We start from the raw sequence: 25,149 nt of genomic DNA, 5'->3' as shown, positions 1-25,149 counted from the left end.
CAGAGCCCATCTTATAAAGGGGCCCAAATTTTTTATGGAAATTATTATATTTAGAAGATAATACAATTATTTTTCTTTTAATTATTGATTTATTATAAAAAACATGATGACATTTGTGTTTTTTAAGGGCCCATTTTTTCCCTCGCCCTGGGCCCAAAATATGTTTGGAACGGCCCTGAGTGGGTTAATTACGTTTGGTTGCTTCCAAATCCAGGTTACACATTAATAAAAGGGATGATTTTAGATATAAAGGTAAAGTTGCAGCTGATGTTACTCCGTAATTTGATGTTGATGAATCTAAAAATGATCAGGCAAAAATAACGTCGTTGCTTGGTGATGGCAATATAATTCCACATGGAGAGCCAGTTAAACATTTATATAATTTTATTGAGTTTTCTAAGGGTGAGATTGAATCTGAAGAAGAGAAAACTAAGCCCCCAAAAATCCCAAGAGGAAAAGTATCTTTATTATTTTTCCGATTTTGAAGAAACACAAACCACTTGTTGGGGATGCCTAAACCTTTACCATTACATGAATTAGCTCAACTAAAACGTAAAGGTGTTGTAGTCCACAATTATTCTTCTTATGTGAAGCTTTATCAACTCTTCAAAAGCAAATAAGAACTTAAGTTTAAAGTATGATTCAAATGTGTTACTGAGGGCTTTTAAATTACAGTGAGCAAATCTACAAAAGAAAGGTATGAAGTTGTTTGCTTTGCAAAAATTATAAGTGGCGGTTACTGAATACAAGAGATAAAGATACCGATTCGCTTCAAGTGGTTAAAGTATCAAATAGCCACACTTGCTCAAACACACAGCTCATTCCTCATCATCGCCAAGCCAACAAAAAGGTATCAGTCACTTCTTGAAGGTCATATTAGTTGATATTACATGTAACATGTTTTGCGGAAAACAAATCCAATAGACTTTAAATGGTTGTCTTAGTGTACATATTTTCATACTGGAAAACATGGAGTGTTAAAATGTATGCTCTAAATATATTGAGAGAGGCCCCTGAAGAAAGCTTTCAAAGACTTACTTTATATTGTTACAATTTGAAGAGGAAGAATTTAAGGATCGTTACATATATAAAGACAATTTATGACAACAAATTTAATTATTTTTTCATAGAAAATTTATGGAATTATGTAGCTAAGCTAAAATTTTGTTTGGTTCATCAGTTAAGAGAGAAGTATTTGTAGCGGGTTGAGTTAATACTTGGGTTGGATTTGTGATGGCAACATAGTCTCAGTTTCAAGTGGACTCGTGAACACATGTTGTTGTCACACTCCCAAACCAAGGATGGCGGAAACGTCCGGGGGTGGAGGACTTCATGTATAGTATCATAACAACAATTGCAATAGTGATTTAAGCAAACACAACCAACATATATATAATTGAAAGAGTTACATCATTGTATGAATTACATGTTTCCAAATCAATTACAATATGTTGACAAAATGTGAAATGTTTGACGCCTTAACGTCCCATCCTCAAAAGCACTTGGTTACATGTTTAGTGATTTCCTGAGAATACAAGTGGTTTGAAAAAGTGTCAACACAAAGGTTGGTGAGTTTATAAGTTTTTGTATGCAATTATGAAATCCTTTTCTTTTTAAAAGTAGTGTCCGTTCCAGAAAATCCAATATTTTCATTAATGTGTAAATGTAGTCTTAAAACCCAAAGATCGGAATGTACAAATAATTTGTCATATTTATAGTAAAACAATGCAAGTTTAAATTGACATAAACTCGTTAGATTTCGGTAAAATCCCCGTAAATTCTATGTTTGTTAATACTTAATGTGAGTTATTATAACCATGCTATGACCTAGGTGGCCTGGAACGACGTTCTTCGGGCGTCGGAAATGTTATGACATTTGTCACCTCAGACTTGCTAGTCTAGCTGTTGCAAGCAGCCTAGGTGTGGGTTTTTTAATCCTAATATAGATCTATATACAACTATCACGTTCTCCCTCCAGGAGACTCTGGTTACAATACATGACTTATTGGTAAAGTGAAGCGAATGTCTCACAAAAGTCATTAACGAATTCACGCGTAATGTAATGAAAATCTCTTTTTGTATAACTATACCTTTTTTGTATGAGTGTGTTATGTGATATATCATAAACTATACCTATTATAATTTATCAAAACAAGGGTAGTAGTGGTAATGTACGTAAACTATACTTAACATAGTTTATTCAAATGTTTGTATGAAATGGATGTACTTTGATTATAACAAATTGTTATTTCTATGTTTTATCTAGCAAACTCCATTTGTTAACTGATGTATGTCTATATACTAAGACAAAAATGTCATACATTGAAATAACATATAATCACACAAAGATATACACCTTGCTCAACATGTTACAAGGTGAATTGAAATTGATAACATTTTCTATCACTGTTCTTAGAAAATTTGTAGAAAAATCATCAAAGGTCCAAATCAGAATCCGTAAATTATGAGAGTTTGGAAAATGAGTCTAGTTTCTCTGTAATTTTTCTCATGATTTTTAGTGACCTCTAACTTGTGTGAACAAGTCCATAATCACAGACTGGTCCGGATTGATGTTTGAAATGATAGGCAGTTTTGTAAAAATCGCCATAAATTGTAGAAAAATCGTATGGAGATGTGCAAGTAGCCATTTTAAATCTAAGGACTTGAACTACTTGCACCTTGTACAGTTTTGAAAACTAAAATGTTTAGGTTGTCCAAAACAGTCCGTGATTGAAGTCCAACTTTTCTGATGAAAGCTGTTGGAAAAGTTTAGTTGATTTCTTGATGATTTAACTTGTATCCCCCCCCCCCCCCCCCTAAAACTTAAGAAAACATGAAAATGTAGGGGTATGAACTCACTTTATGTGATTTCAGTAGATGAATGTTGGAGAAGGGAAGTGTTCAACTCAAGAACACTTGAAGATGCCTTGAAGATTTTCGAGAATCTAACATCAAAGTGATGGAGTTTGTGTAAGCAATCGATGATTGGAGTAGAATGAAGTGTAATAATCACAAGGAGGATGAATTATACTTACCAAGAGTAGAATAAAGCTTGATGATTAGCCTTGGAGTCTCGAAATAGAGAGAAAAGTTGTGTTTGATTTTTGGTGAAATGAGAGCAAGTGAGTGAAAATGAGGAGAGAGGCTGATTTGTTCCAACTCTTAGAACGTGGGAGGGGCTGATGATTGATGGAAAGGTACAAGGAAGTGACTAGGGATGGTGGGGAGGAGTGTGGGTTAGTCATGGAGTGAGTATGGTGGTTGCTTGTGTCATAATACAAAGAAAAGTCAACACTCAACCTTTGTACTTCACCCACTCTTCATGGATAAGGTTTTATCCCCAAAAACGTGGGAAATTAGTAGATATGGGTCCCTAAATGTTAAAATAAAGTTTCGGGTGAAAACACCGTGTTAAAACGATGAAAAACGAAGCTAAAATGAAGTCGTAGTCGAAAACCGTGAAAAATTGGGCTTCCTGCAAGACCCCTAGGTCCTGGCCGAGGTTCGGTCCCTTCTGGTCATGGGCCGAAGGTGAAATGAAGCGAAAGAGGGTAAGAGGCGAATTAGGCCGAAGGTAGCTTCGGTCCGAGGTGGCTTCGGTTCCTTGTGCGAGGTTCGGGCCCGAAGGCTTCGGGTTCGGTCCTGAGGCTTCGGGTTCGGACCTGGGGTTCGCTTCTCAGCAGTTCGATCCTTAAGAGGACTTTCGGCTCTAAGAGGGTTCGGCCCTATAGAGTAGGTTTCGGGTCCTTAAGCCTATTTTACTCGTTTTTACCCCGTTTCAAGCCGTTTTTTTGACCCGGTTAAGGGTCGGGATGGCCCAAATGATTACGAAAAGTTACAGAAACTTTTGAGAGAGATTTGGGAGAGATTCCATATTCTTAGAGAGATTTGGGAGAGATTCCATATTCTTGGAGAGATTTGGGAGAGATTTGACATACTTGGAGAGATTTGGGAGAGATTTCTAATATGGAGAGATAGAGTGAAAGAGATTTAATAAAGGTTCCATTTATGACCTTTTTAAGTATCCGGCTTCGCAACGCAAGGTATGTAAACCCCGTTAAACCATGTTTTAGTGTCCTACACACTCCCGATGAGTGTGAAATAGTGTATTATCGCTTTGGTTCATTGTTTAGCACTATCAAGGCTAAGGAAAATTAAACACACGAATTTCCAAATGATGCTTTCTCATTAAAATAGTGAGTTGTGCAGTAATTACATAACGTAAACCCTAATATACAAGGTTTAATTAAGTCGACCGATTTTACTCGTTGACTTTGTTTGACTTTGACCTGACCCGAAATTGACTATTGTTACAGTTGTGGATGCATCGGATTGTTGAGTGGGTTGGAGAAGTCAGAAAGGATTGTGTTATGTTTTCCTATACAATTTAGTCAAGACGGATTTCAAGGACGAAATCTAATTCAAGTAGGGGAGAATTGTAACATTCGTATTCCCGGTACCTAATTTATATAGGCTTTACTCAGCTTAACTCGCTGGAATCTGAAAATCTATGCTTTTTACTCGGAGAAATCAGGGCGCCTTTAAGAGGGCACGAGGCGCCCAAGCCCATGGGTTGAACGTGTTTTTAGGGTTTTTCATTTCTCATCCTCCATTAACCTTAGATTGACCTTGAAGCCTTGCCTCACTTTCATAGTTTTAAGCTCCCCCTCTCTCATTTCATCCATATTGTTGTGTTTTTATGGCTTTAGAGTGAGGTGTACTTGAAAGTTTGGGCATTAAAGCTTTACAACTAAAGACATCAACCTTCATTCATCTTTTGGACCTTGGTATGTCTTAAAGATTCAAACTTTATTAATTTTCACCTTTAGATCTATGAGTATTTGGAGTTTTAGTCTATTATTTGATGTTTTGGTCCCTTTTGATGGCTTTATGTATGGAGTTTGGATAACTCCATGATCATAGAATCATGTTTGGCATTAGATCTGACCTTTATGTAGAGTTTTGAGTACATGAATATGCTCTCTTCACTCCATGCTTGAAGAAAAATACAATCTTTGACTTTTTAGAAATAATGGCTTTATCCATTAAGACATCACTTGGATTCAGATATGAGAGTTGAAAGCTTGGACTTAATGGATTAAGTAAAAACTAAGTTGTTGAATCAGGTAAGACATGACGCGTCTTATAGTGGGCGTTAAGCGCCCAAGAGAGGGTGCGGGTGTAACACCTATGTTACATATTGGTTTAGCTTGCTATTTATCAGGGACCAAAGATGGAGTTTTGGGATAAAACTTTGTGCCATGACATGGTGCAAGGATGCCTACGATGTGGCATGGAATAAATGGAACGCGAGTTTTTTTAATGAGTGTCACGACGTGGTAGTATGTGGGCCACGACGTGGCAGCTGTTCTGGCCCAAGCCCATAATTGTTTCCTCCCATATTTAAGTAACATTTCCAGAGGATTAGGTCATCCTCTTCAGCCTCCAACCCTCTACCTCAAAACCCTAGCCTCCCTTTGAGAGTTTTGGTTCATTTTGGTACCTCTGATGGCTTGAAGAAGAAGAAGAAAGTGTTCTAATGTGTTGATCCAATAAGCAAGTGGTGGGATGTCAAGCCCACCAAGCAAATTACACCCTTTTTTTGCTAATAAAAAGTAATATAATGGTAAAAAGGGGTATCGATCCTCGGGAAAATGGTTGTATTCAATCACCAATGCAATCTAAAAGAACTATTGTAAATAAACTAACTAACTACAATAGAACTAAAAGGGGGGGTGTTTGATTACTTGATAACTAAAACACTTGAATAACTAAAAACTTGCAATTAAGCAAGATAGTGAGATGCTCAAAGGTTGGGAATAATTGGTTAACTATGGCAATTCAACACAATGAACATTTATGTGTTTATCATCAGGATATAATACAAAGTTTATCCTTCATCCCAAATTGGTTATAGCAATCATGAAGCATGAGATGCCAAGATTCCTCATAGGTAGTATGGAGGTTGGGGAAGCCCACTACACACCTTCTTAATTAAGATCAAGGGTCAATTGAAGCAATTGATCCCAATAAATCAATTAGCCTTAAGAATGAAGGAATCCCCAATTCCTAGAGGATTTCAAATGCTTACACATCCATAAAGGAGTTATGATTCATAAGCTAGAGATGATTTCTACCATCATAAAGCTTTTGTTCTAGATAAATTCAATGATCCAATGCAAAATCAAAGAAACAAATCAACAATTGCTCATTCAATTACTAAGCTCATGATCAAAGCATCAAATAAGCATAAGAATTGCAAACTAGAATCATAAACATGGAATAAATTGATAATCAACATAAATCCTTCAAAACCCACAAACATTCATTGGTTTTCAGCCAAAGTCAACCAAATAGAGTATTAGCCACTCATGGCAACAAAGTAACAAGAACAATAATCTAATTGCATAAAGAAACTACCTGAGATTTGGAAAGATGAAAGGAAATGGTTTCTAGCTCCCAAAATCACCTCTTGTAGGTCTCCTATGGTGAAAAATTGTCAATGTGCCTCTAGATCTGATCCCCCAGAGTTAATGGCAAGCCAAATGACCAAAATGCCCAAACTGGGCAATTGTGCGGGTACCCGCGCGACGAAAATCCCATCCGCGCAAATGTTGCTGTAATGCTATTGGTCCTTCATTCCACCACTCCACCCTTCCACTACTAAAGATTCCTTTGGTCCCCCCCTTGTCCATGTAATTTGAATCCACCAATCATCATTTAGCTACCAAATGGATGCTCCAAACCCAAAACTAGAAATTTATGATCCATCTTCACAAGCCCAAATAATCTAAGCCATCAACTTTAAAAACTCAATTCTTCTTCTTTGATTCCGCCAAGCCCAACAATGCCTCGGGAGCCCACTAAGTCGTCTTCACTCTAATCCACAATCACAAAAAGCTCCAAAACCCTGCAAAATTCCTCATGTAACATAACAAGTCCCCGATACGATCCATGATAAAGAAATTAAAGAATATACAATGCAATACTAATAAAAAAGAGCTAAAAATCTAAAAAAACTAATAAAAATAAGGAAATAAAATAAGCTATCAGCAAACCTCATCATCATTCTCTTGTGCATTCTCTAGACCTTTGTAAGTGCCCAAGATCTAATCTTTTTGTTACTTGCTTCTATATATAGGCCTTTTGTCCCTTAATCTTCATGGTTTGGAAGTTTGGAAGGGTGGATCCCATAAAGTTGTCACTTTATGGATCCTTGTGGTTATCTTAGTGTTATATGTTACAGATCTGAGGATCCTTGGAGTTTTGGTCCCATGCACAAGCTTTGAGTACACATTTGCCATGTTTTTTTTACCTAAAATAGAAGGGACATGCATGTCCATAAAGTTACGATTTTTATGGTCCATTATGTTTAGGAAACCCTTCTAGAAATTTTTGAGGAGTAACTCTAGTGATTAAGTGCTTATTAGGTGTTTGCATGCCTTGAGTTGCCTTTAAGGACTTAGGGTTTGAGATCTTGACTTATCGAGATGTATTAATGGATAATGCTGGAAACTTTATCCATCAAGACCATGGGGTGGACCAGATATGAGCTTTGGAGCTCTTGGAATTGTTGGAAAACAACTTAATATGTTAAGTTGTTCAGACTAGTCCCCACGGCGTGACCTTTAGGATGTCACGACGTGGCGAATGGGTAAGGACTCAACTGTTTTTTCTTTATGATTCCACTACGTGGACAATTTAAGGTCATGACGTTGCGATTTTTTGAGATGATTTTTGGGTTGTTGTCCTTGAGGATTGTAACACCCCAAAGTTTGGAAAGTCAAGAAAAGAAGGAAGACCTCAATTTTGAGGGGAGACTCGGCGAGTCCAAGCGGGATCCGGGTCGAGGTGTAAGCGACCGACTCGGCGAGTCGGCCAAGGAGACTCGACGAGTTGGGTCTGAACGAGGAAAACCCTAAATCCGGGACTTGGAGCCTATATAAGCATCTCATTCTCATTCCTAGGGTTCCTTTACTGCCTCTCTTCCCCAGAACACCAAACCCTAGCCACCATATCCGTTTTAGAGCTAGACCTTGCCTTGGAGAGTGCACTAAAGCTTGGAAAAGGAAGAAAGGCTTTGGAGGTGCAAGAAGGGACTGTAGATCCGGGATTTAGAAGACATTTCAGACCAATTGGAGGTAATAAGTTGTTGCTTGGAATCCCTTTTGCACCTAGATCTATTCTCATGTGTGAGTTTTGGACATTTTGGCATGATAAGTAACCTTTTCAAGTTAGAGGTCCAGATCTGAGGTTGCTACCTCAGATCCATGTTTGTTTTGGTCTAGAAGCCCCTAATGTATCAGCCCTTGGTATGTTGAAGAAGTATGTTGCCATAAACCCTAGTTTGAATGTGTTTTAAGCCTAGATCTCTTGATCTACACGTAAAGTTTGCCACTTTATGTGGGGGATAGGCCTTAGAAGTATGGATCTATGAGTTGGAAGCCCTGCTTGGCTCGAAAAGCCACTGCATGGATTAAGGACTGAATAGACTCGGCGAGTCCTTCGAGTGGACTCGGCGAGTATCTTGAAGATGAGGAGGAACGCGACGAGTGGGATGAACAGCTCGTCGAGTCGGATGAAGTTAGGCATCAACTCAGCGACTTGGAAGAACAACTCGACGAGTTGGTTGAAGATTGCCTTGGACTCGGCGAGTCAGGTCGCGAAACCTCAAACCCTTCGAGTTGAGACTCGAATCAATGAGTCGGGTGGTGACTCAGCGAGTTGGACAGGACAGGACTTGGAACTAGTTGAACTCGGCGAGTCATAGAATGACTCGACGAGTCGAGTCGCGAATAGAAAGACCCTAAGCTTATGAACTCGGCGAGTCATTAGGAGGACTCGGCGAGTAGGGTTGACCTGGAAGGTTGACTTTAACCAGGATTTTGACTTTGAGCAGAGTTGACTTAGTTGGTTGTCAGACTAAGTGTTATATGTATATTGATAGCTCGGAGAGCTAGAGGAGCAGCGGTTCAGGGGATTGTCGAGTAGCAGCCAGAGGTTTATCAGCAGAGCTCAGCAGTTCAGGTGAGTTTCCTTCCAGTAGGAACGGGTCTAAGGCCACAATGCCGACCCGTTTAGCTAGTAGCAGTTTCCGGATTTTGATCTGATGCAGTATTTAGTATGTTTGATGCCTTGGTGGCTCAGACAAGAATTATGTGTTATGTGTTCCGGGCCACGGCTCGATGTAGTATGCAGTATATGTGTGTTCATGCTAGTTGATATGTTTATGCTATGTTCTGTTCAGTTAGCCCGGACTTCGGTCCGATGCAGGGGACAAGGTCCCAGTTAGTCCGGACTTCGGTCCGATGCAGGGGGCAAGGCCCCAGTTAGCCCGGACTTCGGTCCGATGCAGGGGACAAGGTCCCAGTTAGTCCGGACTTCGTTCCGATGCAGGGGACAAGGTCCCAGTTAGTCCGGACTCCGGTCCGATGCAGGGGGCAAGGCCCCAGTTAGCCCGGACTTCGGTCCGATGCAGTGGGCAAGGCCCAGTATGTGCTTTATATGTTATTGTATGGTATGTGGTAGTTTGGGGGAGCTCACTAAGCTTCGTGCTTACGGTTTTCAGTTTTGGTTTCAGGTACTCGGTTTTCAAAAGAGGAGCTCGGGAAGATTGCAAAGCACACACCATAGTCAGTTAGCCTGGGAATGTTTGACTCTGATAATGATATTATGTTTTGAATTTAATACTCGAAAGTTATGTTTGACTTATGATACGTTGTTTATAAATCTAGTTTTAGTAATGTTTTTAAAAGAAATTTTTAGTCGTGATTTTTGGGTCGTTACAAGGATTCACCTTTTACCGTTGACTTGTTGACCTAGGTTGACTTTAGGTCAATATTTATGGATCTAGTGTGTAGACTAAGGTTAGACCATTTATGCTTTGATAAGAGTGTTGTAGCCTCTGTTGCAGGGCATTGAGTTGTGGCTTAGGTGATCTAGTGAGTCATGCGAGTCTTCTCATTATATTGTGTAAGATGCTAGTTGTCTTTGTAATTCTTGCATGTGTATGTTGGGTTAGGCTCATTGATATGTTGGGTTGGACCCATTGGTATGCACGTTAGGCTAGGCCCATTTGTATGTTGGGTTAGGCCTATTGATTTGTTCGGTTGGGCCCATGTATATGTTGGGTTGGGCCCATTTGTATGTCAGGTTAGGCCCGTTGTATGGTATGCGGTAGTTTGGAAACTCACTAAGTTTTGTGTTTACGGTTTGTGGTTTAAACATTTTTCATGTACTTCCAATTCCAGAAAGAAAGGCCCGAAATGATCGCACTGCATCCCCTAAAGTTTATTCCGCATTGGTTATTTGTGATTTTTACTCTGATGTTTTGAGAATACTATTACTTTTAATATCTTTTGGAACAAAAATAATGAATGTTGGATTGATTAAAAATGAATTATTTACATGGTATTTTGGGACGATAACAAGTTGATATCAGAGCCTTGGTTAGAGGGATTCGGGCACACTCTCGAGTGTGCTAAAACTCAAACTGAGGAATTGGTAATCTTTTAAAAAAAATCTAAAAAGACTTTTACAAATAAAGGGTTGTGATGCGTTCAATCAGCTGAGCTCAAGTAAGTGATTCCTAGAATACCCATATATGTTGTTATGTTATATGATTTGCATGCTAGAAGTTAGCATAAGGACATGTTCAGGGTTGCATGCTAGAATGCCTATTAGAAAGGATGCATGATGATGTTTTGTGGATTTTGAGTGTTACTGCTTGAATGCTACTTCCTTTGTGCTTTATGGGACTCTTATTGATGTTAGTTAACTATTAAGTGAATATGTCGAGTTACATGCTGCAAAGGTTAAATATTTTTAGAATGATTGATTCAGCCATATCGTGCAACTCTCGTCTGAGTCTAACTATTGTAGCGTTGGATTTTTTAATCTAAAGACTATTTAAATTTTGTTGCATGTAATTCTATTCATGAAGTAGTTACTTGACATTAGAAGAAGTTGTTCGGCAGCTGATGGCAGGGTGAGGTGGGGATCATAAGAGAGCTTAGGAGGTGCTATAGTGGGAATGGTGCGTTATTTAGTGGGTTTTGGGAAGACCGGTTTGAGAAGGTGACTTAGAGGATTCAGGATCATTCTTGAGGAAAGTATGGATAGGTGTGGAAGGTAGTATTGAGCCCATACTACTAAAAGCTTAAGATTTGTACTCGAGTCAAGGAAAGTCGCATGGATTCTAAGCAACCTGTAGAATGAGGATTCTTTAGGTATGTTCAAATCATTGTATGGATTGCTTTTCAATATGGTTATTAGCACCCGTGGGGGAGTTTTTGGTTCCGGTTCAGGTTCAGGATATGGTGTTGGGCCTATGGATAAGAGGATTTGCAAGTTTGTTTCATCTGAGATCACTCGTGGTATTTTGGATGTGGTTCCTGTGATGTTTGGCACCATTAAGGACAACATTGTTGATCTATAAAAGTCTGAAGACGAAGTGTTAAGGATGTGAAAAAAGAGATAAGGGTATTGCCAAAGTAATTAGAAGCTAATATTGGTTATAGGCGTTGTTTATATGTTTATTTATGAAGTATTGTGGCTTCTTTTCAATAACGCATGTTGGTTTTTTATGGTTATTTTTGAAGGATTTCAAGAAGAAACAGAAAGAGCTGCAAGCTAGGGAAGAATATTTTTTGGAAAAAAGCCAATGTACTAGAGGTATCTTCCTCACCCATATGTTGTGTTGCGAGACATGTCTTGGTTGGGCCTTACCTGTGATGAAGGTTGGAGAACCCCTCCAATCCTCTCTCTCCCAAATTAGAGTTAGTTTCATATATCAAAACCATTACAAATATACTAGAAAATGTTTGATATATGAGAAGCTTTGTTTCCCACTATGAACACATAAAAAAGGAGTTTATAAAGCAATTATATGTGAGATTATGTCCACTGTTCATATAACATGCATATTCTCTAAATTAGTTTTCTGTATATTTTTATTTATTATTATTTAATTGGCATACTCTCTTTTTTTATTAATTTTTGTGAAACAAACATAAATCATACACTGTACACTCCCAACCACACAAACATGCACTGACATACACATGCACTATATACATCTTATATCTTATACTATATATAAAACATATTAGTCATATCTTGAATTTTAAAAAGTAAAAGATACAAAACTTTGTGTACAAATCAATTATGCATAACAAAACCATTAATACTTTGTAAAATTTTGAAGACTTTAATTAAGGAAGGTTATTAAAAATTAAGTTGGAGCAAAATAACAATTGTGTACAAATCAGTTATGCATAACAAAACTATTAATACTTACCAAAATTTTGAAGACTTGAATTAACGAATGTTATTGAAAAAAAATTAATTTAGAGCAAAATAACAATTTTAAAATATTAAAATAATCAATATAAGTTAATTTACATTTCTTAAACTAAATACAAATAATAATTAATTTACATCAAATGTATAAACATACAATATAAATATAAGTTCTAAACATAAATATTTTAATTAAATGTGGTAATTTTTCTTATTACATAATAACTAATAACAAAATCTAATAATTATTTTCCCGTAAGAAAACTATCCGCCAAAAAAACTATTTATCGTCGCTAGTTTCCGCGGGCACACATCTAGTGTGTGTGTGTGTATATATATATATATATATATATATATATATATATATATATGTGTGTGTGTGTGTGTGTGTGTGTGTGTGTATGACATTTAAAGATGGATAACATTGTTGATCCGGAGCAATTCCACCTCCCAACACTAAGTTGATCGGACGAATACCACCTCAAATAGGGTGTTCAAAGCCTTTTAAAGCAATGTACTTTATAAAAATAAGTTTTTATGACATTTAAAGATGGATTCTTGAAAAAAATTTGATTTTATGCTTATTTATAGCAGCATACTTTATAAATTAGTTTTTATGACATTTTAAGATTGTTTCTGGAAAAATGTTTGATTTTATGCTCATTTATAGCATTGTACTTTATAATAATAAGTTTTTATGACATTTTAAGATGGTTTCTGGAAAAATGTTTGATTTTATGCTCATTTATAGCAACGTACTTTATAAAAATTGGTTTTTATGACATTTTAAGATGGTTTCCGAAAAAATGTTTTATTTTATGCTCATTTATAGAAGTGTGCTTTATAAAAAAAAATAGTTTTTATGACAGTTAAAGATGGATTCTGAAAAATGTTTGATTTTATGCTCATTTATAGCAATATACTTTATAAAAATTAATTTTTATGACATTTTAAGATGGTTTCTGAAAAAATGTTTGCTTTTATGGTCATTTATAGCAGTGCACTTTATAAAAATTAGTTTCTATCACATTTAAAGATGGATTCTGGATAAATGTTTGATTTTATGATCATTTATAGCAATGTACTTTGTAAAAAATAGTTTTATCACATTTAAAGATGGATACTAGAAAAATGTTTGATTTTATGCTCATTTATAGTAGCATGCTTTATAAATTGGTTTTTATGACATTTTAAGATGGTTTTTGGAAAAATGTTTGATTTTATGATCGTTTATAGCAATGTACTTTATAACAATTATTTTTTATGTTATTTGTAAAGATGCAAGTTTATTGAATATCATTTGTAACATCAAGTTTATTAAATATCATTTGAAACGTGCAGATTTATTCAATCCATCAGTGTACCAGCTTCTCATTCAATGTATAAAAAACATTTTCTTTAAACTACTGCACATTAAAACTCGTGCCAATGGCGTGGATGACCTTCATCTAGTTTACAAAATATTTTTATTTTCCTTTTTTTTTCTAATGTGGGGAATGGGTAAGAGTAAGAGTAATACGAAGACAAAGACAATGACAAAGACAAAGACAAAGACAAAGACAGGGCAGAATCATGATGGACTGTGGTCATAGCTTCCCTATGATGTGCTTTTTTTAATCATTATACAAATAGGTGTTGTTGATTTTGTTCCATTCAGTAGAGTTTGCAAGTCATGAAGATTACTCGCACTCTCTAATAAGAACAAGTTTATGGAATCAAGACCACCGATGTTGATATGGATTGATGTTTTTAGGGATGATTGGTGCTACTTTGACGACTCATCTGATAGAACAAAGATGATTAAAATAAGGCTTCCCCATTCTTCTGGCAAGACTTTAGTCGGATTAACTCGTGGTTACCTGATCTTATTTGGTCGAATTCCCCGTCACTTTTGGCTTGTGAATCCTATCACAAGGCATGGACCTTCATTTCCATTCTTTTTTTCTTTTTACCGTTAATGTCAGGGTGGGTGTTTGTTGTGGGAAAGAGTTACATCACTCAAATATGGTTTTCTATAGCGGGTAAAAGCAAAGTAGCATGGAATCATCTCATCTTCGATCAAGAATTCATTGATTTACATGTTTTCAAGGGGAAGATATATGCCATAAATTGCTCTTATGAAGTATATGAACTAAGGCTTAATCCAATAACCCCTGAAGAAAAGTTACTCAAAACCAAGAACGATTCATGCAACTTGTTGGGTTAGAGGGTTTTAAGCGCGGGTGAGAACTTCTATGGGGTGGGTTTTCATGGCTTTGCATAGCGTCTTGAAGGTTCTCACCCGCACTTAAAATCCTCCAACCGAGAACTTTTAGGTGGTTTAAGGTTATGTAACCAAGAACTTCACCCTATCTTAGCTTTGCTACACCTATTGGAAATTCCAAAAGAAAAGATTTCCTAAGCAATGTAAAAATCCGGTTCACACTTCACACAAAGGATAATCGTATCTGATAAGTATCCACATCGAATCACATTCATTCACAATGAATGCTTAATTCCATTCATTATACCAATCAAAACATGATTTTTTCTTTCCACCATATAATGTTTTATTTTTCTTGAAACGATAAATCTAATCTAATCTTAAACTAGTCTTGAATTCACCTATGTATCAGACAAGACTTGAACTCTCGACCTCAAAGAAAAAGGACAACACCTTATACCATTTGGGCTAGAATCCCTTTGGTTACTACATGCTAGGGGTGGCAAATCGGGTCATCGTGTCATGTTTTTGTCTGACACGACACGACAATGTTTTATGTAACACGAACACAACGCGATGTCGTGTTTTTCCTAACTAACACGAAAACGAACCAATTAAAAAACGACAAACATGACACGACAAAAATCACATAATATAACAATTAGTGTATTTAATTAATATTTAATCACATAGAACACGAGAAACACGAAGAACACGACAAATAAATGTTAAATCGTGTAAATATTGTGTCAAATTTTGAACACGAACACGAACACGACACGACATCGTGTTTTTTACACTTGACACGAACACGAATTCGAATTTCAATTTCGTCCCAATTTCGTTTCGTGTCGTGTATTTTTGTCATGTTGTGTCAACAATTGTCACCCCTACTACATGCCAAACACTACCTTTAAACTTGCACATTATACTTCATAATGCTTTAATCATATCTATGATTTCAACTCCAAGATTGTCAAATGATTATTTAACTTAAAATTTTCATTTAAATCAAGTCCAAAATAGATTTTTTAAACTCTTATAACCAAAAGAACAAGTAACTACTGCAACAGTATTTATACTAAAAATAGCCCAAGCATTAAATTCAAAAAACAAGTATAAGATGTGTGGAGTCACAAAAACTATATATGAAAATGTTACTCCCATAGTCCCATTTCAGATTCTAGACATAATGAAAATAGGAACAAAATGAAAAAACTAATTAAAGATAAATGCAGATTATTTACCAAGGTTTTATAGCAAACACCCTGCCCAATCCAAGAGATAAAAACATAAGTATTCCTGAAAATAGTGTCAAATCACCATAATATCAACTAAAAACATACATATCAAATTATAATTCAAGTGCAAGCAAGATCATACATAGTCCATAGATGGTGTGATACATGCATGTCTGTGCCTCAGAATATAAAGAGGATAGCCTCCAGCACTACTACACATCATCGCTAGTTGATGCTGCCCATCTGGCAGCAAACTTTGTGCTGTCAAAACCATAACTATGATCACTAGCGAGTACATCAAATTTTGGGACATCTCTGCTATCCTCTAGTCTCTACACACAAAATTAAAACAGAACAGGAGGATATATAAGAAAGAATTAATAAATCATAATTTTCAGATTCGAATAGATCTCAAACTTAGAAACATGCAAAATAAATAAATACTAAAGGTCAACAGACAACAAAAGTAGTTCAGGGAGGGCGGAGCTTCAACATTTGATTTGGGGGAGGAGGGGGGGCATAGTCAAAATTTTATATTTCTGGGCGTAATATGTATAAAATTAATGTATTGGGGCTACTTCTGACCAAAAAATCAGAAATATCATAATCTCATTTTTGAAAGAAGGATTTATAATGGAAAAAAGAAACGAATTTAATTTGTTTGAATATGCAGGATGGATCGTTTTGTCAGGAAAAGAATAAATGGTAAATGGTGTATAAAGAAACGAAGTTGGAGGACTAAGATTGTAGAAATGGATCGTTTTGTTTTGTTTTGTTTTGTTTTTTTTTTTTTTTTTTTTTTTTTTTTTTTTTGAGTTCATTTATCTCTGTGTAACAAAGCAGTAGCCAATTGTTGTTTTATAAGTCTTTTTGTTGAAAATTTTTTCTATATCATCTGGTTTACATTTGGATCGTAAAATGGTTTTATGAAATTGTAAAGGAAGTTTTCATTAATCATATATAACGACACGGTTTTAAAAAACGTATCAGGCATGCTTCATCAATTATCATTCCTGAAGGTTTTTTAATATATTTTGAGCTACGAAATCAACAACAAAAGGTCATAAAATTAGGTAGCATAATCGATATATACTACTTAAATAAAACTTTTGGAAATCTTATATACATATATAATTGTGTGCACACTTATATGTAATATGTGTAATATTGGTATTCATATATAATTGTGTGTTATAATAGTATATTATTGTCTATCAATTAACTATTTTATTTTTTGTTAAATTTAGGTAACGAATTTCTTTGTTAACAGATATTTAAACTCAAAAAATGTTTATTTGAACATTTGGTAGCCAAGATTTTATATATCAGATCACCGTGTGCATAAATGTGAGTTTAAGACTATGTTTGGCATACTAGCTAAAAAGTTGGCTGATAGCTGAAAAGCTAGCTTCTAAATAAAAAAACAAGTTGATAGCTGAAAAGCTAGCTGATAAAAAATGACATTTTGTAAAATTAGCTGAAAAGCTAGCTGAAATATAGAAAATTACATAAAAGGACATGTGAGAGTACGTGTTTCTATAATTAGTTAAGGGGTATATTTGGAAATTTTTAAAAAAGCTCCTAAAAAGCTAGTCTAAGTAGCTTTTCAAAAAGCTAGCTTATAAGCTACTTTTTGGTTTACCAAACACGACAACATAAAAAAGCTCGAAAAATAAGCTAGCTTATCAGCTAGCTGTGGCGCGCCAAACCCAACCTAAGTTCCCAAGTCGAGCTTAAGGGAAAAAAATTGATAGAAGTGAAAAGAAAGGAAAAAAAATTCGAAAAATAAGCTAGCTTATCAACTTAAACCCTTGAGATATTTTGTAAATCAAGTTTTACAGAGATAGGTGATGGAAGTGATGTGGTTAATAATAACTACCCAACAACAATTAAAAAAAAAAAGATAATAAAAGATAGGGATGAGAGTAAAATGATAAATTGGCAAGGTACTTACCAAATTCTATTCGATATTGTTAAGTCGAGGGACTTGATCCAACACAAAACCCTATTATAAGGGTCATTTATTACAAAAGATACATTTGGTGACCAAAAACAAAGAGAATGACAAACCACATAAACGATTTTTAAAGTTTACTCTTCAAATATCAAATAATGAAAATAAAAGTTGCAATTTTGTCCCATCTAAAAAAGGCAAAACAAGGACTCCCTCTCAGTTTCTCGTTTGTCCACAAAAGACGCAAATGCCCTCCTCATCTCAATGATCATTTTTTCTTACAATTCCTTATGTGCTTGCAAATATGACTATTTTGAATTTTTGATACTATAAATCAGAAAATCATAACCATATTTTTTTTTCTTTTTGCAAAAAGAAGATTCAAAGTTTGTGGATATACTATAATGGTGCAATCGTGTCTCGACTTCGGAATTGTCCTTTCCATGCAATCCAAGCATTCTTGACTTCATCCAACTGGGAATCAGGGATTCCAGTGTTTCTATCTAACAACTCAACCCATTCCTTCCATGGAGGTCTAGAAGGATCCAAGAATTCTGAAACTTGAGGCAACATGATTGATTTGTAGAAATCATCAACATCCTTGAGTATTTCTTCAGATTCAACCAAAGTCACAATCTCAGGCCTCGTACCAATACGTGTTCTCATCGAAAAATTGTTCGATCTTAAAAACAATACTTCAGATGGAGCAATGGGTACCACAATGCGAGAGAATTTGTTCAGTGAAAGGGTAATTACGTCTTTTCGAAGCAGCCCACGCTTCACTGCAACAGCTGTCCCCACCATTTTGCGGATCTGAATATAACTAACAATGTTAATTATTTTTTATTTAAATTTGTTTTACATGAGAAACGATTCACTTACTTGATGCAGCATGAATGATTCCCCACAAATCGAGATCTCAACATATCTTGCTCCGAATAATTGTTCCAATTTTCCACATGAACATTGGAAAATTCTTCTGAAATGGGAAGCGCTTATTCTATCTTTATCATCAGGTTCATGTAGCCATTTAGCAAGAATGGGAATAGGTACATCCTTCAAAGTATCCCCATTTGCATCTGATTCATCAATCGTTTCATCTGTCTCAAGAGCTTCTTCTCCATCGGATGATTCCTCCTCATCGTTTTTCTCAAGAATGGCTTGGGGTGGCTCAATTGACGATTTTGCCCTTCTATCGGCGATACGCCCACTGTTAGGAGATCGTTTTGAGGAATACTTTTTTCTATAATTTTTTCGGATTGTATAGTTATGGAAAGGATGTTCTCCCTGCAATAACCCAGTTGGGAATCCATTAAATATCATACCAAATTGTGTAGTAAACATAGGAGTGGTTGAAAAAGTGAAAGTATACCTCAAAAGAATTAAGTATAGTATTGAAGTCTGATAAGTGATGTTCGATTTCTGATGTGCTTAAGTTACTAGTGACCCCAATGACTTCAACGGGAAGAAGGTAACTATATTTCCGGATATTACATTCCCTTCTAGCATCAAAACTCCTGAAAACATAGTCACCAGAAAGCCCCTTAAGTCCTAACTTTTTAGTTTTTACAAAGGTAGAATCATATATTTCTGACCTTTGTGAAGGTAGAATGCTGAAAACTCTGATATTTTTGGGAAGATATGTATTGACAAGATTCGCAAGTGCCACCCCATTTGGGTCACCAGTCCAGGCGTATTCAGGGATTTCCATTTTAAGGGATATCATGGTTGATAAAGAATGAACCTGGAATATCACCAAAAAACAGATTGTAATGAATAAAAGAAGACAAAAAGAAAAGAATAACTTAAATAAAACTTACTCCTTTATCAGTTCGGCTACTTCTAGCCCATGCTATCTTTTGCAAATCCCCCAAGTTACTGTCACGAATCCCACCTGCTTTATAAATGGCTGTTTCCAGCTCTTTCTCCACAGCTATATCATACAAATGGTAATAATACTTAGCTAAAGAGCACTTATGAGTAAAGAGCAACCAACTACTTTTCAGAAAGCCAAGATTATATGTGTTCAGTCATTTTATTTCAACAATTTAGATGGTTACAATGTCAGATTTGCATACAAGTGGACGAAATTGTTATCCCAATTTCCAAGTTCCCGACGTTAACCACCACCGCGGCAGATTCCGGTCAGAAAAACGGGAAACCTACAAAGAGAAGAGGCACTCCGTTCATCAACATCGGAGGAATGTGTTGGTGGTGGTAAGACTCTCCCATTAGCAAATAACATCCGGCCATCATTGTTGCGATTATCATCCAAATTCAAATCCATCAGAGCATCGCCATCGAAGAGTGCCTCCACCCCAAACCTCCGTTCAACTTCCAGAAACTCCCCAAGTGAAGAAGGCTTTGTAGCCACGCCGCTGCACAACCACCACCAGTTCCTCCTTTTCACCCTCTTCCGACGCCTTTCCGCCACCAAGTCCGCCGTCGTGTCATTGTTCCTCCTCCGTCGTCCTACGAAGCTTCTACTGTTAGGAGTTGATCCGAGCGTAATAGTGGGCGTGCGGTCTCGACGCTGGGAGGGGGTTCTGAATGTGATGGTGGGAAACGCCGACGTCACGCCCATTAGAGTTCCTAAGGTGGTGCTACGGTCATGGAAAAACGACCCAGTTGATTCGGTGTCGAAATCAGAAGATGAAATTGAAGAGATCGTCGGCGATGAGGGTGGCGGAAGCAATTCGGTTGCCGGATGCAACATCATCATCCTCCGTGTCGTAATTCACACACCTAGATCGGGTTTGTCAGTCTGTCACACCCACACACACACTATTTCCATACACTACTCGTTATTTGAATCGAATAGGTTTTGGGAAAGCATGTGAATATACGCTTTCCCAAAAAGATAGAACCATAGTAGTATATAGTATTAAATTTATATTTTTGACAAAGAATGATAACCACCAAATTTATTCTAATTATGCTTTTAAATACTCATCTTTTTCTAGTACCGAAGTCTACTCAATTTTATTTATTCCAATTATGGAGCTATCATCAATATCAAACGTCATAACAAGTTTATATTTTCAAATTATATAACTAATCAAAATAAATGATCAATATATAGGATTGATAAATAGTTTACTTTCCATATTATAATAAGTTATAAATTTGCAAATCTAGTTTATATTCAAATTTAGTGTCAAAGTGGTTATTTGATATTCTTTTATTGAGTTTGGTAAAATGTTGGGTCTTAAACAGTTAGATTGATAGTTTAAATGGTTATTTGATATTCTTTTATTAAGTATAATAAAATATTGGATCTTATTCTGTTAGATTTAAACCGTTTGATACAAAAATTTAAATCTTTTGATTTGGTATTATATAACTCTGATATTGCTTCTTACTAAGTTTGGTAAGAAGTTAGATCATGTTAATTAGATCTACTCAAATCAATCAACAAGTATCTAAGAGCTCCAAACTTTTGCTACCAATGATAATTAGACCTTTTCGTGCATCTAATAAAAAGTCTGAGACATAAAGCCGCTAATCGCATTATTTTTGTTTTAATTATTTTATTTTAAATGTACATGTTGCGCCGCATTTAGACAAATAAATAAAAGCCAACCATCATTATATCACATCCTATTGTGGTTAAAATAACTATTGGAAGAAGGGAGGGTTAAGGGAAATGTTATATCTCAATTATTATCAATAACTTATATATAATACTTTGTTAAAATAAAATAAAATAAAATGATAACTTTGATTTTGATATGAACATAAAAAGCATGATATGTTATTAATAGAAATTTTTGTGTTAAGTAAAATGATAACTTTGATTTTGATATGAACATAAAAGCATAATATGTTATTAATAGAAATTTTTGTGTTAAGTGAGTGTTTAAAAAAACTAAAATACAATAACGTATCCTTTTATGTTTATTAAATAACTATTATTTCTTATAAGATCCTCTTCTTAAAAGCTTTAAGCTTTTGACGGTCTTTTAGACGAAGGGGGTACTTGTCATATGATTATGAAAAGCGGATAGGGTGGCGACATAGTCAAAAGTATGAGGTACTGAATTGTAAAATTAACAAGATAGAAGAAAACCAAGTATTAGGAAGAATATTTACTGGATATGGAGTCATCTTTTTGCATCTGCAATCCTGCAATCAAAATCCGTATCAGATGTAAGGTACCAAAAACAAAATCCCCACTAACAGAAACCCACACATACACTTACCACCGTTGAAAAACCGAGCAATTGAGTCCAAACTTAATAAAGAAACGGAAACTGGAAAATCAAAATCGAGAGTGAAGGTGAACTGAATGTTGTTACCTCTGTAATCGGTGCCGACGTATCCGACGCGCATCACCACCTTCTTCTTCCGGTAAGGCTCCCATTTATATGGGTTGAGGTTATTGACGGAATGGCTCGGCGGCGGTGGAGGAGCTAGGGTTTCGAGAGTGGTGTCTGGTAAAGGAGATGAGGTGGAGAAACCGAGGATTCTGATCGATTTGGTTTGATAATTAGGGATTGAGAACAAGAGTCTGGAGGAGTTTTGGCTATGAATAAGAGGGGAGAATGCAAACCGGAGGGAAGAGGTCGCCATTGGAGATGATAGAAGTCTGCGAGTGAATGAACAGACCACTGGTTTCCAGTGATGACGCCTACTTTAAACAGTATACACTTATTGTCCCTTTATTTGTTAACATGATGGATTTGATCCATATGGATTGGCAATTCGACCTTAATATGTCGTAAGTTAGATTTCTACCCTATTGGACCCAAACTTTTAACTTTCTCAAATCCAAGAACTTTCTGGATTCGAATTTTATAAGAATTCTGCCACAGTTTACACCCAAGTTTTTTATTTGAAAGTTAATGGATTATTATTATGCCAAGTTGGAAGACAAACAAACATGGAGAAATGTTGAATTATTTATAAAACATGGACAAACTGTTTTGAGATAATAGCATGCATTTAACATAACAACATAATTTTTGTAATCATATTTAACAGATTCCTTATTTATAAAACTCAGAAAATAAATTCAAATAAACACTCTAATTACAAAGGAATGAATGTCTATATCTAGAAATGCATGTATACATATGATCTAATAGTTCAATACAAGGTTTTCGGATTCTAGGTATGATCGTTTTCAGGCTTGCAAGATCGGGATCGAGATTCTAAGATCCCACAAAATAAAACATAATTTTAACTAATTATTTTAAAACATTAAAAATATCTCAAATTATCAGTTTTTTGTTCAAAAACTATAAAAAATTCAAAATTTTATTCACATCATAAAATGATCAACTATAAATTGGTAAAGGATAAAAGACGTAAAATGGTAAATTCATTTTTTTCATTTGCAAAAAAATTAATAATAAAATAAACCATATACAAATGTTGAATTATTTATAAAACTTGGACAAACTGTTTTGAGAAAATACCATGCATTTAACATAACAACATAATTTTTGTAATCATATTTAACATATTACTTATTTATAAAACTCAAAAAAATAAATTCAAATAACATGCATTTAACTGTAAAAAAATCACTCTAATTACAAATGAATGAATGTCTGTATATAGAAATGCATGTATACATATGACCTAATAGTTCAATTCAAGGTTTTTGGATCCTAGTTATGATCGTTTTTGGACTTGCAAGATGGGGATCGGGATCCCAAGATCCCACAAAATAAAACATAATTTTAATTAATTATTTTAAAACATTAAAAATATCTCAAATTATTAGTTTTTCGTTCAAAAACTATAAAAACTTCAAAACTTTACTTACAACTCACAACACAAATGATAAACGATAAATTGGTAAAAGGTAAAAGAGGCAAAATGGTAAATTCATTTTCTTCAAGGAATATTCTAAAGATCCTAAAATATTCCTCAAAACCATCCGCCTCTCATGGGGAAGGTTCTGGAACCATTTTATTTGACTATTGAATAATTACAGCTTAGGTTATTGCACTTTAAATTAATATAATTAATCTCAAAATTAATTTTAATTAATTCTTTATTAATTATTAATTAAATAATACTATTTCTAATTAATATAATATTCTTATATTATATCAATAAATCATTTATTGCTATTTATTAACCATATAATAAATCAATATCTCTCTCTAAAAATCATCCTATCCAATTACCAGGTTTGAGGGCGGCCAAAAAGTACTTCGCTAATAGTTTAAGTATATACTAATTTAGTTATTGACTTAGACACCTAATCCAACATTAACATCCTCTAATACTTACTTTATTTTGTTAAATATTTTAAAAGAAAGAAGGAACCCTTCAGACAATCTAGCTTCCTCACTGCTCTAGCATTCTCCTTAAAAACCGCACCTTCTTGCCACTTTAATCTTGATCCTTTGAAGTATTTTTCAGAACCATAGTCGTGAGAGTTTTATTTTATTTACTTCTTTTTATAGTTTATTTTAGCATATTTTATTTTATTTTTAGTTAGTCTTTCTATTTCGTTATTTTATATCTATATCAAGTATTTTCTAGTTTTTGAGCTTTATTGCAGATATTTAGAGGGGGCAAATGTCATATTAGCCCATCAAATTTTTCGAATTTTTTTATAATGGCCACTAAACTATTTTTTTGCACATTAAATTAATATACTTTCATTTGACCGTTAATTACATCCTTTTACCGATTATAAAAGGTTTATCCCATATTTTCGTGACATGTGGCACCACCATGGAATATTACTATTGTAATCTTTGTCCTCAAGAATTGTCAAGTCATCGTTAATGGTCCCCCTTATAAATCCGTCTTCCCCTAAATCCGCCTTCCCCACCACTTTGTTACCTTAATCCGTAACCTTCACATAATACCACCCATTTCGTTTTTTTCCCACCTATAAGTTAAGAAGATGGCCTCAGAACAAAGCTTCTCTTATGGTGGTTTTAGAGATTCAGAACTAGACTTACCAATTGATTCCGAACTTCACGCCATGGAAATCCAAGTGCAGATGGAGGAATTGAGAGATGAGGTGCGACAACAACTTGGCGATTTTAGGGAGGAGATACGCTACTTGAAAGGGATAGTGAGCATGATGGGTGTTGTTGGAGTTGCAGTGATGTCGTTGATCGGGGTTCGTGTTTGCGTCAACTGCAGTGGATGGGGATTTTGGTGGGTGTAGTTTAGTTCGTAGCTAGCACGATGTCGATTAGTCTCTTTTGGGTTATTAGGGTTGTCGAAGGTTGTTTCTTTTTGTCTAATTTCGTCATCTGCTAGTATTATATGTATGTATTAGGTTATGTGTTGTTGGTTATTTTGACTAGTGGTGTCCATTGACGATGTATTGTTTTTTAGAACCAAAATTTTGGGGGCTTTTGGTAAGACAATAACCTCAGTTGTAATGGATGAATGAAATGAAATGTAGTTCCTATTATAACCATTGTTTTTCTTTGCATATGATGTTGTGCTTTGTAATGAAATGTACCATAATT

The 25,149-nt window shown here is 35.3% G+C and overlaps 2 protein-coding genes across 2 annotated transcripts; both read right to left on the bottom strand.

Moving 5' to 3' along the window:
- Nucleotides 1–17,675: 17,675 nt before the first annotated feature.
- On the bottom strand, nucleotides 17,676–22,533 carry LOC111876508 (putative tRNA pseudouridine synthase). The gene is made up of 7 exons (XM_023873044.2): nucleotides 21,997–22,533; nucleotides 21,791–21,823; nucleotides 19,519–19,631; nucleotides 19,294–19,442; nucleotides 19,071–19,215; nucleotides 18,581–18,985; nucleotides 17,676–18,511 (listed from the first exon to the last, which is right to left on the bottom strand). The coding sequence occupies exons 1-7, from the start codon at nucleotides 22,268–22,270 to the stop codon at nucleotides 18,098–18,100; spliced, it is 1,533 nt and encodes a 510-aa protein (XP_023728812.1). The 5' UTR covers nucleotides 22,271–22,533; the 3' UTR covers nucleotides 17,676–18,097.
- On the bottom strand, nucleotides 19,715–20,612 carry LOC111876509 (uncharacterized protein At3g17950). Its single transcript, XM_023873045.3, has one exon. It carries the CDS (start codon nucleotides 20,418–20,420, stop codon nucleotides 19,818–19,820), a length of 603 nt encoding a protein of 200 aa, XP_023728813.1. The 5' UTR covers nucleotides 20,421–20,612; the 3' UTR covers nucleotides 19,715–19,817.
- Nucleotides 22,534–25,149: the final 2,616 nt, after the last annotated feature.

The sequence above is a fragment of the Lactuca sativa genome, chromosome 9, assembly GCF_002870075.4.
Source record: "Lactuca sativa cultivar Salinas chromosome 9, Lsat_Salinas_v11, whole genome shotgun sequence".
NCBI lineage: Eukaryota > Viridiplantae > Streptophyta > Magnoliopsida > Asterales > Asteraceae > Lactuca > Lactuca sativa.
The sequence above is the reverse complement of the archived record's forward strand: the minus strand, read 5'-3'. Positions and strand labels throughout refer to the sequence as shown.

Excerpts from the sequence above, each read along its gene's own strand:
- LOC111876509 (XM_023873045.3), bottom strand. The coding sequence starts at position 20,420 with ATGATGATGTTGCATCCGGCAACCGAATTGCTTCCGCCACCCTCATCG.
- LOC111876508 (XM_023873044.2), bottom strand. The coding sequence starts at position 22,270 with ATGGCGACCTCTTCCCTCCGGTTTGCATTCTCCCCTCTTATTCATAGC. Across the intron at positions 19,443-19,518 it reads GTAGCCGAACTGATAAAGGA|GTTCATTCTTTATCAACCAT; the intron begins GTAAGTTTTATT and ends GTGATATTCCAG. Across the intron at positions 18,986-19,070 it reads CTATACTTAATTCTTTTGAG|GGAGAACATCCTTTCCATAA; the intron begins GTATACTTTCAC and ends GGGTTATTGCAG.